The following is a 17403-nucleotide window of genomic DNA, read 5'->3' on the forward strand; positions in this document are numbered from 1 at the left end:
ACCCATTTGTGTGATTCGCAGAGACCACGAAGAAGAAGAGAGGTGACTTTCAAATAACTTTCTTGCTGGCACTAAACCCATATTGAGGCACAAAAGGTCTTGCAAACAACTTCAAATAAATATTTGAAGGGGTATGGTGGTACTGATATGCTTGCCCACATGTGATGATCCCATCCTCTGGTTGGAGAGGTTTTCAAAGTTAATACAACCAAACAAAATCTCAACAAAACTTTGGTGTTTTTTCCACAAAATTTATTTCCGGGTGGTTCCAAACCTAGTTTTTCAGGTGAAACAGCCCTGCTTCATTCACAGAACTTTATGGGGGAGGCTCTTTTACTAGGAGCCTTCTATCTTTTTCTTTCCAGTGACAATTCATTAAGAAAAAAGTGTTTTTAAATTAGTAGGTCTAAGTACCCTCCATCTGGAAGCAATCCTAAACCCTTCAGAAGCAGTAGGAACAGCAATGGCAACCTACTGGAAACACTGAATGGGATTTATCAGGGCTTGGCTGCAGAAGCTTTGGCTGATTTTTAACAAACTCATTAACTGGATGAGGGCAAACATATTGAAGCTTAATCCAGACAAGACAGAGGTGCTCCTGGTCATTCGAAACACAGATCCAGGAATAGGGATTCAGCCTATGTTAGATGGGGTTACACTCCCCCTGAAAACTCCAGGTTCATAGTTTGGAGGTACCTCTGGATTCATCGCTGAGCCTGGAAGCCCAGATATTGGCTGTGACCAGGAGTGCTTTCACACAGCTAAAACGTATGTGCCAGCTACACCCATTCCTGAATGGTCAGATCTGGCCATGTGGTACATGCCTTGGTTCCATCCCATCTGAATGATGTAATGCACTCCACATGGGGCTACCTTTGTAAAGTGCTCAGAAACTTCAGCTGGTCCAAAGAGCTGCAACCAGGCTGTCAACTGGAGCTAGCTACAGGGAGCATACAACTCCCTTGTTACAACAACTCGGTTGGCTGCCAGTTAATTTCTGGACACAATTCAAAGTGCTGGTTTTGACCTATAAAGCTCTATATGGCTTGAGTCCAGGCTATTTGAAGGCCCGTATCTCCCTGTATGAGACCCCCAGAGTATTCAGATCATCTGGAGAGGCCCTTCTCTCTGTTCTGCCATCCTCTCAGGTGCATTTTGTGGGAACAAGAGAGAGGGCCTTCTCAGTGGCTGCTCCTAAGCTTTGGAACTCTCTCCCTAGGGAGGCCAGGATGGTGCCATCCCTGCTTTTCCTTCCAGCAGCAGATAAAGACATTCTTGTGCCAGCAGGTCTTTGCAAACTGATAAGGACTGGGTTTTTAATGTTGTGCAACATAAATTTTAATGGTCTGTATTTTAACATGTTATATTTTAATTTATAAGTGTTTTAATTCTTGAAGTTGTTTAATTGGTCTTTAAATTTTATATTTATATATTTTAATATTGTTGTACTGCTTTTAAATTGTATTGTTTTAAACTTGTTGATTGTTGCCTTGAGTCCCTATATTGGGAGAAAGGTGGGATATAAGAAAATAAAATAATAATAATTAACCACATGGAAGTTATTAATGGCCATGTGAAACCTAAAAAGTTTTATGTAATATGGAACCCATTTTTGCAGTACTTCACTGCTCCATTCCAGACCAAAGTCATTCAGATTATAGGATTTTGATGACCCCCTCCCCCTTTTTTAAGGAGATGGGGCAGTTTGAATATTTTGCAATTTAGTACTCCATGTAACCCAAATTAGTTGTTTTGTTTTCTTTAATCAGGCTATGTTTAGCCCATGTTCACTGCCCTAAGGGGAAAAATTATAAAGAGCCCAAGAATTCATGCTCTCTCTCTCTCTCTCTGCGCACATGCACACAGACACACAGACACTTTTTTAAAAAAAGTAGAATTCAAGTTTTAGTTTCATCCAACTACACATAAGTCATTAAACTTGGTCTTTTCCTCTGAAGAGGAAAAAAAAAGCCTGCAAGAGCATGCAGACTTCTTGGCACATCAGTCCTTCAAGTGGTCCAAAGGCAGACATGGTTTTAAGGAAAAATGGACAGAATGCTAACCTGTCCTACAGGCAGCAGGCCTTGGAACTGTTCTTCCTATACCTTTCAAGCAAAGTTATAGAGGCAATTTGCTTCTTTGTCACCTGTCTGAATCCCAACCACCACTCATCCTTAACAGTGAAACAGGTCATTTAGTCACTCTGGCTTTGACAGGAGGCTTCTGGCTGCATTCCTTTCCCTTCCTCTTTAAAATAGAAAAGGACAAAACAAGATTCAGCTCCCAAGTTAAAGAAGGTCAAGATGTTGCTTGTAGCTCCAAGTTCTTTAGGAGTTTCTAGCTGCCAATCTCATAACTCTTTGCGTCTCTCAGTAAAGGTGAAGGTTCCAAAATACAGACATCTCAGGCATCCATCAAAACAAATGGTGCTTAGTTTCTTCCCAAAGGCTTAGTCTCTTGGTAGTGAGCAGCTGGGCCACTTCCCTTAAGAGCATCAGGAAGATAGTGAAGGACATCACAAGAACATAATGGCTAATACTGCAACAGAAAGAAAGTATGGGTTAGACAGAAACAGATTATAAAATGAATAAATCTAAAGAATTGGTTTGTATGTTTGCTTATTAATTAAAAGATATCTAGTACTACTAATAAAGCAATACAGACAGAATACAAGAACACAGGTACGTTTCCCTTCTGAAGATGCAGATTTTAGTGGGTTAGAGAAATTTCTAAGCATTCTTAAAAGTAGTTTGAATATCATGGATAAACAAGCCACTCTGTCAGCATGCCTGCTTCAAAATTACCACATGTAGACTTGGAGCAAACCACTATACATGATTTTAGTCCATGGGCTCTCATCCCATGCATCAAATATTTTTTAAAAATTTTTACATGCTCAGAGTGGATTTTTAAAAATATTTCTTAAAATGGTTCAATTTCTGAACTACCGAACAAAACATAAAGCTCTTATACACATAGGAAGCTGAATCAGGACTTTATTTGTATTGTTTGCCTTCAATTCATTTCTGACTTATGGCAACCCTAAGGCAAACTTATCATGTTCAGAAGAGGTTTGCCACTGCCTTCTCCTGAAGCTGAGAGCATGTGACTTGCCTAAAGCCACTCATTGGGTTTCGTGGTTGAGCTGGGAATCGAACCCTGGTCGCTAGAGTTGTATCCAACACTCAAATCACTACAAAGAATGAAATTACTTCAGAATAAGGTCAGAGATGCTACCATGACAACTGGTACATAGATTACTTTAGAGCAGTAAATAAGATAACTAGGTGATTATGTAAAGCTAGTTCTGGTGTCAGGTTTCAAACTCTCACAAAAACATAATTTTTGAGTAAGGCTTTATATAGACTTGGGTTGTTGTTTTTTAAGTTAATCAGAGACCTCATTGCGGATAAGCTTTAGAAAATGAAAACACAGAAAGCTCAGTGCAGAAAAGTTAATCGCACTTAGGTTTCACTGAAATGAATGAGATATTTTACGTGCAACTAGCTTAGATTACATTAATGGAGAGCAAGGGGCTAGTAATTGTAGAGAAAGACATTTTGAGGAAGGCGTTTGTAATCTACCTTCATAGATTTCATACAGAAAAAAATGGGGCCTCGTGCATTTAGAAGCAATTAGGTGTTTTGCTTTTGAATCCAAAAATCATATGGAATAACACCTTGTTTTTATTCCCATTCGCTCAAAATTTTATAAATGCATCCCAAAGATAAATGGGGCAGTTGTGTCCCATTTTGATTACTGAACAGATTTCAATCTGCCTTGTTTCAAATGAGGAATAGTTAACACTATCTGCACAACAGCAGAGATAAAGGGTATCTGCCCCCCTTCCCAACATTAATGAACTTCAGGTCCTATTATTCCTCACAATTGGCTATATAGGCTAAGGTTGATAAGAACTGCAATCCAGGCTTCAAGTACAACTTGTCTTCTCTCATGGAGTTCTTCTAGGACAGCTCAAGTTCAAAACCTGAACACACACACAACAGAGTTAACAAATGGAAGTTCAACAATCTGATTTCCTCTAACGTAAGCCAACAATCAAACCTTCAGATTGTGGCCCCCATACATTAAGGTCTGGTATCTCATTTGTAGTATCTGCACAGTTCTTACTATGCTTGATGGCCTGGTATCTTCAGAAAGCAAAGCCCAACTGAATGCTCCACTTTGAGGGCCTCATGAAACTGGAAAGTGCATGTGAGTCACCAGCAAATTAATTGTACACGAAGCAATGGAAACAGAAGTTCTTGCTAACTGAAGGCAGAGAATGGCTGTTTTATTTAAATCCTATGTTAAATAAGCCATTACTTTCCTTAGAATAATTGCTGCCCAACCTCAATGTGACTATTTTAAAAAAGCAAACTGAAGTGCCACTGCCACCACCATTCCCTCACTTCCATAAAGAAGGTGCAAGTTCAGAAACAGATAACATTCAATCTGGTTTGTCAAAGTGCAGAAAGCATTGCTTCAACAGCCTGGTCAGCACCCTTTGGACTTTGCAGTTCACAGGACTGCTTACAATAAACTGATAACACAAGACTCTTGTGGGAGAAAAACCTAATCTTCCAGCCCAGCTGCTTAGATGGAATTCTTTTCCTGCACTTCGGGAGGGCTGAATTATGGCGCTTTCTACAAAACTTTTACACTAAGAGAGCTGTATCCTAAGCCTTACTTGCATCCCTGAAGTACAAGCTGCCAGGAAAGGATAAAGCATGACTTTCTAAATTCACAAAGTTTGTTGTTGTTTTCCTTTTTTAAAAAAAATCAAGGAGATCCTTCAATGAATATTCTAATTCATGTTTTAATCCTTTGAGAACTTGGATGAAATTTTAATTACTTAGAATAATTAAAAAGAGTTCATGACTTCATAGTTTGTTCATTCACATGGAGCCAGAAGTTCAAACTCCATAGCCCCAGAGAATCTACTCAGTCAGTGGAAAATATCTGTTGTCTTCAGTAGAATGCAGCTAAATGCCAAGCGCACAACTGAGATTCCAAATCCAATAGTCAATAGCAACTCATAATTGACTGAGTTGATTCTCTGGTATTTAGCCTACATATGTGGTTAAGCCATTTTGCTTCCTGAGGTAGAGTTACAAATAGTCTCCTCTCCCAAGTAAAGGGTTCTGAATATTCAAAACTAGGCAAGTTATTGCTGGTAGTAAAAGCACAACCACCACGACAGCTAACCACTTCCTGCCCTTTTTGATGGCACCGATTAAGTCTCTGGTGCTCCACTTTTTAAGCTCCTTTAAAAACGTCCCAGATTCTCTCTCCTCCTTCCACTTTCCCTCTTTATCGTCTGCTTGCTTCAACTGCTGGAAACTGAGTACAAAGTGGTTTGTACTCAATTCATTCAGCAGAGGGGAGAGGAGGGACAGAATGTTGCTCTTCCCAGCTGGCAAACTACTGCAACCTCTCCTAGTTTGTGTCTTCTTCTTCATTAGTAACTTTTGCCATCTTGACCCTTGTTGTTGTAGCTGTGTGCCTTCAAGTCATTTCCAGCTTATAGCAACCCTAAAGCGAGCCTATGATGGGGTTTTCTTGGCAAGATTTGTTCCAAAGGGGTCTGCCATTGTCTTCCTCTGAGGCTGAAAGAATGTGACTTAACCAAGGTCACACAGTGAATTTCATGGCCAAGCAGGGATTTGAACCCTTGTCTCCCAGTGCCCTAGTCCAACACTCATACCACTACAACACAATGGCTCTATACATTCTGATATTGCTTGGTTACAAATGTCCCAGTCTTCATCTGTGAAACATTGGAATATATGTAACACCACATCCCCTACTAAAACTAAGAATGTTTGTGTACCTCAGTTCAGCACATTCTTCTTTTTCCTTTCCCTGCCCTTTATGTTTCATCAGTGTCAAATTCGGGGCCAGGGACCTGACTCTTTGCTAAATGAATGACTCACATTATGGTGGCAGCTTTTCTTTTTGATTTGCAGTGCAAAAAACAAACTGCATTGTGAAGAAACATAAAAAACATGGTTCTTAAAAGCTACATACTACTTATATATATATATATATATATATATATATATATATATATATATTCAATTAGAGCTAGAATAGTCTGGGCTTCTCCCAGAATGTTTTGGCCCCGGAGCTGTCCCAGATTCTCCCCATCACCTCGACACTTTATAGTGATGCCAGGCAGCTCTCTGCACATGTGTTCCCACTGGGTCATCTGGTGCCTGCCCCTACTACAAGTCACTCTCTCTGAGGTCAGCAACAAGGCAGCCAGCATCGATCACATGGCTAGGTACCTCATTCTGACCTCCAAAGGAACAACTTGTGCTAATGTCAGCAGTGCCAGGGAACACAGCAGGGACTTTTATATAGGTATTTTTCAGTTCATGGGGGACTACAGTGGTATGGGGAATTCACTCCTGTTATGTTGGATTCCCCTTTTCTGACAGTGGAGTTTCAGTGCTGGAAATCTCCCCTAAATTTTTCTGCAAAGAAATCATCTTCATTTGGAAACAACAACAAAAAGTATTCATTAATTGAAGAGTTGTATACTTCTGGGGTATGGATTACGTAGATGTCATACACAGCAACTGCCCAATCAGTGTCTTCACAGCAAACTAAAGATTCACACCTCTGTTTAACTGCAATTCCAATTATTCCTTTTCTCAAATGAAGGATGGCAGTGGGAGTGTCCAAAGACCAAGGATGAATTAGTCATAGATCCTTTAACTGGGAATAGCAAGGACTAGTAGTGGCCAACTTTTCACCTTGCTTTCAATTATGGGAGGTAGGGGTCTACAGCAGCTTACTATGTAGCATCAGAGGCTGTGAACCTGCCTTCCTATCCTCCACATTTAGAGCAGCCTATTGGAAAATGTCCAACCAATTCTGATGTAATCGTCTGCTTTGTTTTTAAGATAATGTTACTTGTGGTTACAGACTGGCTAAATTTGAAGGCGGAACTGAAAAGTGTAGGAAATGCTATGGAGATAACAACTGTCAGAGATGGGTCACAAGTTATACTAAAGAAAAACACCCATTAATTTGAAAATCTGCAGACTAGTTGTGGTTAGCATGTGTTATGTGCTTTGGTTTCCGGTTTTAAAAAATGCTAAACATTCTCTGATAATCTCTCTTAGAATCAAGTACCATCAGCCACTATCCACTAATTTTTTTATCCTTGGATTCAAGGATCCATGGCTTGAAAATATTTTTTTAAAGTATAAATTCCAAACAGAAAACCTTGCTTTTCAATTTTGTATAAGGGGCACTATTTTGCTATGCCATTGTATTTAATGGGACTTGAGCATCCATGGATTTTGTTATCCACAGGAGTACTGGAACCAAAGCCCAGTGGATAACAAAGACCCACTGTATCTATCAAGCTCTCTTTACAAAAGAAAGGATAATTGAATTACGGAGATCTAAAGATGGGGAATAGATCTCAGACCTGGAGGATTCTGGGAGTTTTAATCCTCCAAAAGTAACTTTTCCAAGCACATTGATTTTGTGCCTTCACCTCATTTCCAGCTTATGGTGACCCTAAAGCATGGTGTTTTCTGGGGCTGAGACAGTGTGACTTGCCAATAGGTTTCCCTGTAGGGATCTGAACCCTGATCTCCAGAGTCAAAGTCCATAGTGATAGTTTGTAAGAATCTTTGATTCTGATGAATAAATTGAAAGTAGGTCTATTCTTCTACAAGATGCAAATTCAGATTTTTAAATTCTATTTCTGCTTGCTCTCTTTTATCTGTAATAACAATTCTTCACCAAAAGAAGGAGAACAATTTGGAATTGCACACAACTGCATTATAGAAGAGGGGCTGAATCTTAGCTGAATTCATACAAAGCCTATATCTTAGCACCAAGCTACAGCTGCTTAACAGAGCCTGGGCAATGCACTCTTATCATGCTAATTAAAGCTTACAAATGGAGCCTAACCAGGGCAAAGGACACAGCATGACTTGGAAGCTGCTCATACTATGTCAGGATTATAGCAAGAACATCAGTGAAAAGAGACTGGTTAATGTATCATGAAAGCACCTTTCTTAAAAGTTTATATGCCTTTGCCATTCTCAGTGTGGATTCTTTCCACTCTTTTTCCATTTGAAATGATCATGCTAAGATGCACATGAGAGGAGAGCCTTGATTTCATTTTTATAAAGTCTTTAGCTTTTACATCTTTTTGATTATTAAGTTACAAATATACAGCCAGAAGTTTGAACTATTTAGCCACTCAGTGTGCTGACACCATTCCTGGACCTGGTTTCACACTGGAACTGGATGGTCATTTCCAGCACACCAAATGATGGTTGCAGTTGAGAAAGCTTTGGGTCTGCTCTTGCTGCATGTGTATTAATGAAGGGGCCCTTTGCACAGAAATTAAGGATTCTTTGTACATCATTAGTGCCATGGAAAAGCACTTTGCTATGGGCTTATCCTACAGACCTAATGCAACATGTAATAGCCTCTCAGCATATAGGCAGAACCATCATTTGGTCCAATTGAATGGATATACCCATACAATTATTACTAAAATAAACTTGTTTCTTACCTTTCCTCCAAAGAACTGAAGATAGCCTCGAACCCATTTTTGTTATTACTGCTCAACAACCCTATGAAGTTAGGGCCGACTGAGAAAAAGCAAATGACTCCAAGGCACCCAATAAATTTCATGGCCAAGTGGGATGTTAAGACCAGGTCTCCACAATCTTAATCTAACTCTAACCACTACAATATGTGTGTTTATTGAGAATTTCAAGCAGCATTATTGTAGTAAAAGCCCACTTTAATAAGCCATATTCTTTAATAATGGTGGAACAAAATCTTTAAGAGGAAGCCTTTATAGCTATCGTTAAGATGAGTCCTATTTTAAAAACTGTATTACCAGTACAATTATAAAGTTATTTCTAGGACACTGGGGAGAACGCTTTGGAACTGAAGCACTATTGCTAAATGTTCAAGATACAGTTCATTCAACATTTACAACATTTGTATTTTTATAATTAATAATAATATTTTTAATATTTATATACTGGCTTCTATATATAGAAGATGATTCACCAAAACAAAGGTCATCTCTGCTAAGGCATTGCCCAAACTGACAGAAAAGAACACAAGAGAAGAGAAAGGATGAATATAAGAAAGTAAGAAGCAAGTACTGTATAAGTAAAACAAATTAGGTGCAGAGGAAGAGGAGTGGAAAGAGAGACTCCCCAGTCCCAGAGAAAGGCAGCGCCTTCAGCATCCGTGTAGATGGAGCGAAAGGCTTTGAGCAAGGCATCAGGAAGACTACAGCTGTGCAATGCACTCCCTAAATACTGCCCAGGATCAGGGCACTGGCTAACTGTGCTGCCTTTAAAAGAAAGTTACTTCCTCCAGTCTGGCCGCTGACAACAACTTCAGTTCTACTCTTGACAACTCAGATCTCATAAGTGTGTTTACTGGATTTATGACTCTTGGATTGGTTAACAACTCTGCTACTCCCTAGGATTCTGTTTCTGATTTAGGTAGGGTTGCCATTTGTCCTGGGAAACCTGGAAAATCCTGAAGGGACTAAAAATGACCCAGCCAGCTGGCCCAGTTGAAGCAGTACATCCCAGATTTCTCCTTCATTGCAGGATGATAGGTAGCTTAAAATGTGGCAGTGTGGTGAAGCAGGAAACTCTGCAAGAAGACTAGCACTGGCAGGAGCCTCATCCCACCCTGAAGCCTCCAGCTGCTACTGCACAGGGGTAGCACTGCCACCTTATTCTTCCATTCCCTCCCTGTTTTTCCCAACTAGCCCAATTATAATAATTTGCATAATATGCAAATTAGATGCCCAGATATGAGCGACTAGAATATGGGAACCCTAGATTTATGGCTTTCTTTCTATCGTAGACACCAGATACCTCTAGCTTCATCATACTCTGACTTTGGCTCTCTGAATCCTGTTCAACATTCAGACCAGAACAATAGGAAGCCATGAAAGAACTGTAGCCTCTCATCTGATAAATCTGCCACTTCAGAACAGTGACAATCTGAAGAGATTTTGTGTGTCCCCAAAGTACTTGAGGCTCAAGACCAGGAAACAAGAGTAATAGGTAGAGCCATTTTAGATACGCACTAGTATCACAAGTAGCTTATGGAAATTTTTAGATAGATGTGTTAGGGAAATTATTGTATCTACTCATATATAAGTAAAAAAAAATATACAACAAAATTGACCCAAAAACTTGGGTCAACTTATACACTAATAAGTTGTCAGGGAGAGCGATTGTTTGCTCCTCAAGTGTCTTCCCAGCACAGATACATCTACATCTGGAGGGGGCAGCCAGGCTGGGAAGATGCAAGATGAGCAAACACGAGGGAGCAGGACATCCTTTACATCCATGGTTACGTGCCTGTAAGTTTTACCTTCGACTTATCCACGGGTCATATATAAATCCAGAATTATGGCCCCAAAACCTACCCCAGACTTATACATAATGCCAACCTATACACAAGTATATATGGTATGTTTATTTTAAAGTCTTGGCTGACTATGGTCTAGGCTGTTGTAACTGTAATTTTAAGTAACCGTCTGAAGATGGTGCCTTCATGTAAGAGATATGCTTTTATTAAAGTAGATTACCATTTAGAATAAAGCTTCCTTTACAGACTTCCTCTCTTTCACACACTTCCATGTGCTGCTTGATGTGGACTATGTCTATTGAGTAGCTTCAAAAACAGTACACATAAGGATGGTTTTAAGCACTTATGAATAGCTGGTTGAGTTCAAAGGTAAATGTCCATTCCAGCAGTATATGCCAAGTATATCAGGAAAATGTGGCATACAAAGTATTTCTGCAATACTAAAATATCATCTCCAAAGACATTTATCAAAGTCCCCACTGTTTCTTATGCAGGTTGACAGCAGATTAAAATAGGAGGAGAAAGGCAACATGCAACTGTAGCATCCAAGCACATGCTCTCTTCGTTCATAGGGCGTTTGGCACAAACAATCATCTTTCACTGAGGAACATTTCTTCCACCAAAGTCTATTTTGTTATTGGGTAGAAGATTGCCATGCTGTACTATTAATATTAGATCTTCTAGTAAATAAATAATAGACTCTTTCAGGATTTATGTTCATTTTCTAATGTGTGTGGGGGGGGGGCAGTTAAACAAAGCTGTTTGTTTGTTTTGAACTGTTTGTCACAGTATTTGTTTTTTAAGGCACAGAAATGCTGGTGGCTCCCTTTTACCTTCTAAAAATAAGGCGGCTATTCAAAACAAATGTTTCCCTTCATGCAAATGTGTGTTTTCTGGGTTTTGGGATTTAGTGGAATAAGCTTCATTCTGCCTCACAACAACACTCCTGTGTACATGGAGCTTATCTGTGCCATGAAATCCACTGGAATTCCCACAGGCTAGGTCACTTGTTGCATGTTTTTCTTAATTACCTGGACAAAAATTAAATATGTTATTTCAAAATGAAATAAAAAGAAAAAAACTAGGAAAGATGATGTGGCTTTCTAAATTATTCTTAAAGTGTGGAAGTGAGAAGGTTTGTGTGATACACTTATGAACAGCATTGCAGGTTGCCAAATGGTCAAAAGGTCCTCTTAACTAGATGCCATAATAAGAAGCTGCCAAACCGATATAGGCAAAGATGCTTGGATTTCTGCTGTTAGTTCCCACATGCCGAAGTTGTGAAAACAAGCAATAAACCCTGCCCAACGTCCTTGGAGGAGTTAAAAGAAACAAATATGATAAGCTAACATAAGTTATTTTCACAGGAGAAAAGCTCTCTAAATGTGGCTTTTAAACAATTTTAAAGAATTAATACTTATAAAATTAATAATTTTAATGTTATGTTTAAAATATTTGAATTCAATAAATAATTTGAAAAGCCAACAAATGTTGGTTTAATAGCCTTTCAAGAAGATAGGAAAGCTAAAGAAAAAGGCTAGAGATAAGGTGCAGAGAATTATTTCCAAGGCCCAAGAAGAAGAAAGAAAAACAGCTAAGGGAGCAAATGAAACAAAAATTGAAAATAACATGAAAAGGGTACAGACCATTCACGTCTTTAGAAGCATCAAGTGGAAGTTTTAAATTAGAAATAGGTATTAGGAAGCTATTAGGAGTTTACAGTAAAGGAAAAGGGCTGTCAAAACATACACATTATACTAAAGTTTTAAATTAACACTAAAGCCTCAATGAATTAGGGGGAAACAACTCCAGTCCCATACATTACAGTATGCCAAAATGAGAAATTGTCCATGGCTAGTACAAAAAAAGAGAAACATTTTTCTCTACAGCTCTGCTTTGAAATATACCTTAAAACAGTTCTGTAGGAGCTTGACCACAACTCTGTAGGAGCTGCTAGACCATCATCATTTGTTGACAACCTATAGTGAAATGTATGAACCAACTCCTTTGAAAAGCATTGTTTTTGCAGCAGTGTGAGGAGACATAAAGGTGCAACTCTGCAATGGCTCATTCATACATGTGATTCACTATGTGATTCCAAAGTTATCAAAAGAATGAGCACAACATGTGTGAACCATTTATGAGGCACTGAGGGGAAAAATGTGGACTGAGGCATACAGGTACTGTGTTGTACTCATTGATTCCTTATATCCTGGACTACATGGAAGAATGTTCAGTGAAGATGTCATGGAGGGAAAGAAATCATGCTACAAATAGAATGCAATTAAAAGCAATTCCTACTCCATTTGTTATCACATAATGGCAGCCTGCCAATATATCTGAAGCTATCAGCAACTAGTACTGCAATGCCTGCAGGCAGCTCTGCTTGGAAAATTAGTTTTCATGCAGGAGTAGCACAGTAATTTTAAAAGGAAACAAAAAGCCATGTTTCCTGAAGAAAAAGGCAATATCTCGTTATAATAGCTTGGCAAGGTTTGATGTCCTTACCTCATTATGTTCTACAGCTGACCAAGTCCAGTGTTACAACAATATCTAATACATCTTGGCTCAAGGTCAGTAAGAATTTATACAAATGAGTGGGAATGGAATCAGTGGAAGGGAAAATATGAGAGACACTAGATCCATTAGGGATTTGGAAAGCACACATGTGCATACATACAAGGACACTTTGCACATTCAGAGAAATCAACTACCCTAGTAACATAACCACCTTCAAATGCTGGTCTGAGTTTTTACTTGAATGCTTCTCCATATAAAAACTTGTTTTCAAATAAAAATCAAGTAGCTCAGAAAAGCAAAAGCTCAGAACATGCTCAGGGTTGTTAAAGACATTAAAATAATTTCAATAGGGGGTTTGACTCTGTTCAGAGAAAGAGGAAGAATAAGAAAATGGCAGAGTCACTATTTGGAGAATAGCATGAAATGCTAATAGGAGACAGAGAGAAGATGGAACTGTTGAATATCTACTTTGCCCTATTTTCTACTAAAAGGAAAATAGGGCTTAATGGTGAAAATGGGGGGGGGGGGGGTGATACACAAAGAGAACTGCAACACAGAATAGGTTAAAAAAGATTGTTTGGGAGGAATGTATCTGACAGGCAAAAGAACAAGAACTCGCTGCACAAGAAGCACTTATAGGCAGAAGAAATTATGTATGAACTTTGAAGCACCAACAGAAATATATAAGCACATGATCGACTACTTTAGGTGCACATATCTCTTGTTAAACAGAAAGACTATAACTGAATGAGCAGAATTAGCAGGACTGGCACAGAAAATGTACTGTGAATTATTTTCCTGTTCCCACCCAAAAGTATAGTCAATTACCTGTATAAACACTGCAGCTCAGTCTTTAAAAGTGATCAGTACTTCTGTAAAAGTACATTTTAAAGTTTAAAGGTCACCCTAAATAGGGCTCATATGGACGCTAGAGAAACAATTCTCTGCAAATATATAGAGAAGCATACTACTGCAGTTCTTGGAGTATGAATTTAGGCTGTGGGGAAGCTCCTACATACCATGGCTTTCATGGTTATTTCTAAAATCCTAGAAAGTCTTTCAAAGTTACATGGCATGTTGAAAGATGGTCCCCAGCATCAAGGATCTGGGAACAGCATGGTGAAGTCATGTCTTCCCTGGAAAGATGAACTGAATATAAATGTTATCACACAGCTCCTAGTCTATAACTGAAAGCAGGCCTATGCTTTGAAATTAAGTTGTTTCAGAGCCATCACTTTCTACTGTCACAAATGGGATTTAATAGCTGAGATGTTTTAGTGAAACTCACCATCGTTTTGTAGATGATGTGTAAAAAGAATGGGTCCTTTGGCTGAAGAGCAGGGTATAAATACTCCATATAAATAAATAAATAAATATCAGCAAATTGCTGTAGTCTAGGCTTCATACTGTTCACTTAGTTTCAGGACCCTACACTATCAGACAGGCAAGCATCACCTCCTGACCTTTCCTATTCACTGCTGCTTATCAAAAAGTCACGTGGTCTATCATTTTCTGCCCTTTCCAATCCCTTTTGACACACCCTGTTGTCATGAGTGCACTCTTTTTTTATTTAGGTTTTTATTGGGTTTTGATACAGCAGAAACTTGTTAATCATTGACCCTGAGCAATCCACATCTCCCCAGCATTGTCCTCCCCTGTCCTCCCTGGTAACCCTACATATCTAACTGCAATTGATTCTGAAAGGTAGTGTTCACTCACACTCATAGACCTGCACAGAGACATGACAATCCTGTAACAGACAGAAAGCAGGGAAAGGGAAAGCAATGATGGTTGAAACATAGAGGATTCAATTAATCTAGATTAGCCTTCAGGTTCAGTTCCAATATATTTATTTATCTGCCTCTGTGTGTGTGTGTGTAACTTCAAGTTGCCTGTCAGCTTATAGTGACCCCATGAATTTCATAGGATTTACTTAGGCAAGGAATACTCAAGAGGTAGTCTTGCTAGTTCCTTCCTCTGAAATATAGCCTACAGCACTTGGTATTCATTGGTGGTCTCCCATCCAAGTACTAACTAGTGCTGACCCTGCTTAGCTTCCCAAATGCTATTTTCTCTTTCAAGACAAGTTCAATGGGATCCTCCACACAGTATTTTAGGTAGTGGAATTGGGGACTTCCAGTCTGCAAGATGATGTCTTGGGGCACCAGGCTTGCCTATAGGATCCATGATCTATGCCTTTTCCTACTGATTGATTCTGTTGTCAAATTTCTTAGGAGTAAATTGCACACAAGAGAAGTGATTGCAGTTTCTAGTCCAAAATTATGGTAGTATGTTTAATTGCTTCCTGTCAGAAGAAGGCAATAATCAGACAAGGCCATAGCATGTGGGCTAGAATGTCTCCATGTTCTGAGTCACCAGAACTCAGTTGGAACACAATTAACATTCTGTATTAGCTTGGAAAAGTTACTTTTGGGATTTACCTCCAAGAACCCTCTGCCCATCATAGCCAATGGCTATGGGGTTCTAGGTACTGCATTTCCCAAAAGCAACTTAGCCAAGCTCTGGTAGTAACACAGATATTGATCTATTAGTTTTCTAAGAGGAAACTGCTTTTTATAGATGATAGATGCAAATGTTGACATAGTACAAGTTTATTTCTGCCTCTACAAAGAGTAAATTTTCAGTGAAGCAAGTCTGTAAATATGGCATTTCTAACACTTGAGCCTGACAAATTTGGACACAAGGTACAGTTCTTTCAAAGCAAATTAAGGGCCCGAACAGACAGGCCAAAATAAAGCTGCTTTGGATCACTTTGGAGGCATGCTGCTTAAATGTTGCATGTGTCCTAAGAGGCCGGAAGCCACTCCAAAGCCATACTCCAGTCCTAAGGACTAGAGCGCAGCTTTGGTGCAGCTTCTGGCCTCTTAAATGTGTCATTTAAACAGCATATCTCCAAAGTGACCCAAAGCAGCTTTATTTTGGCCTGTCTCTTCAGGCCCCATGTTAGGTTGAATGAGACCATGTAGTAAAAAGATATAGCTAGAACTACACAAAATAAAAATGGGGCTCCTGACACCAGCAGCATCTCCTATTTCCTTCCTCTTCCCAATAATGCTAGGAAAACTTATGTTATTAAGTCATCATTGTGAATCAGAACTGGAAAAGTCATGTTTTGGACTATACCCTTAGAATCTCCCAGACTGCATGGCTACTGACAGACTACAGAGGGTGGCATGAAAGCAAAAGAAGAGGTAGGAGCAAGATAACACATTTAATAGAGATCTAGGCTGAATCTCAGTCAAACACTTCAATCACAAAACAACGGTTATAAACCCAATAAGAAATGTCAACCTAATTTCCCAACAACCCCAAAGAGACTTCTAAAGCACTTGAAGATTAACCAGCACTCCCATTTATAATGATCTCTCACACCCCCAATTACCAATACAATACTTGCAAAACCAGGTGGGAGGCGGTATTTATAAATAATTGCTAAGTGAACTGCTAGGAAGCAAACACAAGACTGCACTAAGAAGGAACAGCAAAATTGAAGTGTGGCGAGTGGGAAGAAGATATAAGGTTAATTCCCCCACCCCAGAATCCAAACTGCAACTGCCACATTGCCCAGAAAGTTTAAGAAAAGTTGCCAAAACACAAAGGATGATGGGCAAGTGGATTTGAAAAAAAGCAGGGGAAAAGAACTGATGGACACCTAACAGATAGCAAGGAAAAGCAAAGATAAAACACAGACTAGCATGTCAAAGGACAGTGCTCAAAGGAACGCTAAGAAGCAAGTAAGGAATGGCTGACAAACAAAACTTTCCTCTTCCTGCACCTCCCTCCCACCATCCTGTCCTTGTTGCCATTCACCACATTTCATGATACTCACATCTGCCAGCCATGGAATGAAAAATTCTGGCAATACAGCAAGGGGGTGGCAAGGATTAAGGGAAAAGGAGACAACTGGGTAGGAGGGGGGTCTACAATGGACCCTCTATATTCACTAGGGTTAGGGGAATAGGACCCCCATGAAAGTGGAAAAAACACTATCTTTTTTACCTGAGAAAAGACATCTTTGGGAATTTCTACGTCCTCCAGGATAATTCTATGGTCAGGATCTGCCAGAAGTTGACCATGAAATTGCACTAGAGGACCTATAAATGCCTAGAGAAATGTTCTCTCTAGGAATCTCTAGGTCCTCCAGCAGGATTTTTGGCAGAGGTTGACAAAAGAGTCATGTTAGAGGACCTAGAGATTCCTAGAGAGAACATATCAATCAAATCTGTGAATAATAAAATCCACAAAAATCAAAACCACAAATGTAAAAGGTGAACTGTATATTGTTTCTATGAAACTGCCATAAAATTACACTAAATGTTAATGGAAAATGTATGTTACATTTGTATATTTTAAAGAAAGAGAACATAATTTATATCATTGAATTGTTTCCAATTTCCAGTCAAGAGACAGATCAGTTTCACAACAGATGACAGAAGGGGAGAAATTCCAATAAGTGCCAGCCCCATGATTATT

General features: G+C 39.2%; 1 protein-coding gene across 1 annotated transcript in view; it reads right to left on the bottom strand.

The window, feature by feature from the left end:
- Positions 1-251: 251 nt before the first annotated feature.
- The window catches only part of LOC149316969 (GPI ethanolamine phosphate transferase 1-like), a 92902-nt gene continuing 75750 nt past the window's right edge, over positions 252-17403 (bottom strand). Inside the window, exon 29 of the mRNA XM_089516601.1 lies at positions 252-2538. Coding sequence (XP_089372727.1) covers positions 2415-2538 — 124 coding nt within the window. The 3' untranslated portion in view covers positions 252-2414. The remainder of the gene's footprint in view (positions 2539-17403) is intronic.

The sequence above is a fragment of the Sceloporus occidentalis genome, unplaced genomic scaffold (assembly GCF_023333645.1).
Source record: "Sceloporus occidentalis isolate IW3139 unplaced genomic scaffold, rSceOcc1.0.p SCAF_3, whole genome shotgun sequence".
Taxonomy (NCBI): domain Eukaryota; kingdom Metazoa; phylum Chordata; class Lepidosauria; order Squamata; family Phrynosomatidae; genus Sceloporus; species Sceloporus occidentalis.